General features: G+C 41.2%; 1 protein-coding gene across 3 annotated transcripts in view; it reads right to left on the bottom strand.

Moving 5' to 3' along the window:
• Positions 1 to 111: 111 nt before the first annotated feature.
• The window catches only part of eps8l2 (EPS8-like 2), a 36,814-nt gene continuing 35,692 nt past the window's right edge, over positions 112 to 1,233 (bottom strand). For all 3 annotated transcript variants that reach the window (XM_015392661.1, XM_015392659.1, XM_015392660.1), the window contains exon 20: positions 112 to 1,108. In XM_015392661.1, coding sequence (XP_015248147.1) covers positions 1,028 to 1,108 — 81 coding nt within the window. In that variant the 3' untranslated portion in view covers positions 112 to 1,027. The remainder of the gene's footprint in view (positions 1,109 to 1,233) is intronic.

Consider the following 1,233-nt stretch of genomic DNA (forward strand, 5'->3'; position numbering starts at 1 on the left):
CAGATCTTTGCCTTCTGGTTCAGCTCTATGTTCACCACACCAGACCGGTACATCGCCCACTTCACAGCCGACGCCGCACCAATCCACCTATCGATCTCCCGCTCCATCTTCCCTTCATATGTGAACAAGACCCTAAGATCCTTAAACTCCTCCACTAGGGGCAGTACATCCTCCCCAACCTGGAGAAAGCACTCTACCCTTCTACATCTCCAGACCATGGTCTCTGATCTTCATCCCGGCCGCTTCACACTCAACAAACTGGACATGCAACAATTATTGAAATAAAGACCTTTAGAACTTCAGATAACTCCTCAAAATGAAAAATAAAAACATTTTCCAACATAATGTGCATAAATACATGACTTTGTTGTTGCACAGACAATGAAGGGAAAGTTTCTGTTAGAATATGCTAGAGCAATAAAAGGTGAGTTTATGTTATGCGTGGCCTGCTGCTATTAAAGGAAAAGGCCTCCTGCATGCAAAATATCAACAACATCAAGAAATGCCTTTTTCTAATATGAATTTGTTCTTTTCAACAATTCAGGTCAAACTTCTGCCTCACAGAACAAAAAAGTTCATTTATTTTCCATTTTTTTTCTGTTAGCATCAACATGAAGATAATTGGCTTCAAACAGGAAGTATGTCAGATATCCTGGCACTGATTTCAAAAAGCAAAAACAGATCAGATGTTTCTACAAACACATTCTGTAAACGAGCGCATTGGAAGAAAGACGTCCTGCTTAGAGACGCGTTCCAACGTGTCATGCAGGCTCCAAACTGTACATCAAGCTCCTCTCGTCAGCAGGACAGCTCTTCAATCGAAAAGGATGCAACATCATTTGGAAACATTTCAATAACAAACATTTTACATTTTACAAAATAAATATGAAATCAAACGTTTAATCTTTTTGGTTTTAACTGAGGATCATCAGAAAAAGTTCATTGATTATTAAGCTGCTGCACTTTGAAAGCTGCAAAGGAGGAAAGAATGTAGACGAGGAGCAGAAGGAGGCGCTGCTCCTCATGTTCAGTCCATGCTGCTCGTGGAGTCGGTCTTCTCCTGCCTCCGCCTCATGATTTCCAGCAGCTCAGAGTCACCCTGAGATCTCTGCAGAGAAACAACAGGATTCATCTTTCCGTTCTCTGGACCAGTCCCCGAACACAAGGACAATAAAACCTAGTTTTACTATAAAACCGCAATTCTATTCAGTCTATTTCTATAGCTCCAATTCC

Source organism: Cyprinodon variegatus, unplaced genomic scaffold (genome assembly GCF_000732505.1).
Source record: "Cyprinodon variegatus isolate N-32 unplaced genomic scaffold, C_variegatus-1.0 Scaffold602, whole genome shotgun sequence".
Taxonomy (NCBI): Eukaryota; Metazoa; Chordata; class Actinopteri; order Cyprinodontiformes; family Cyprinodontidae; genus Cyprinodon; species Cyprinodon variegatus.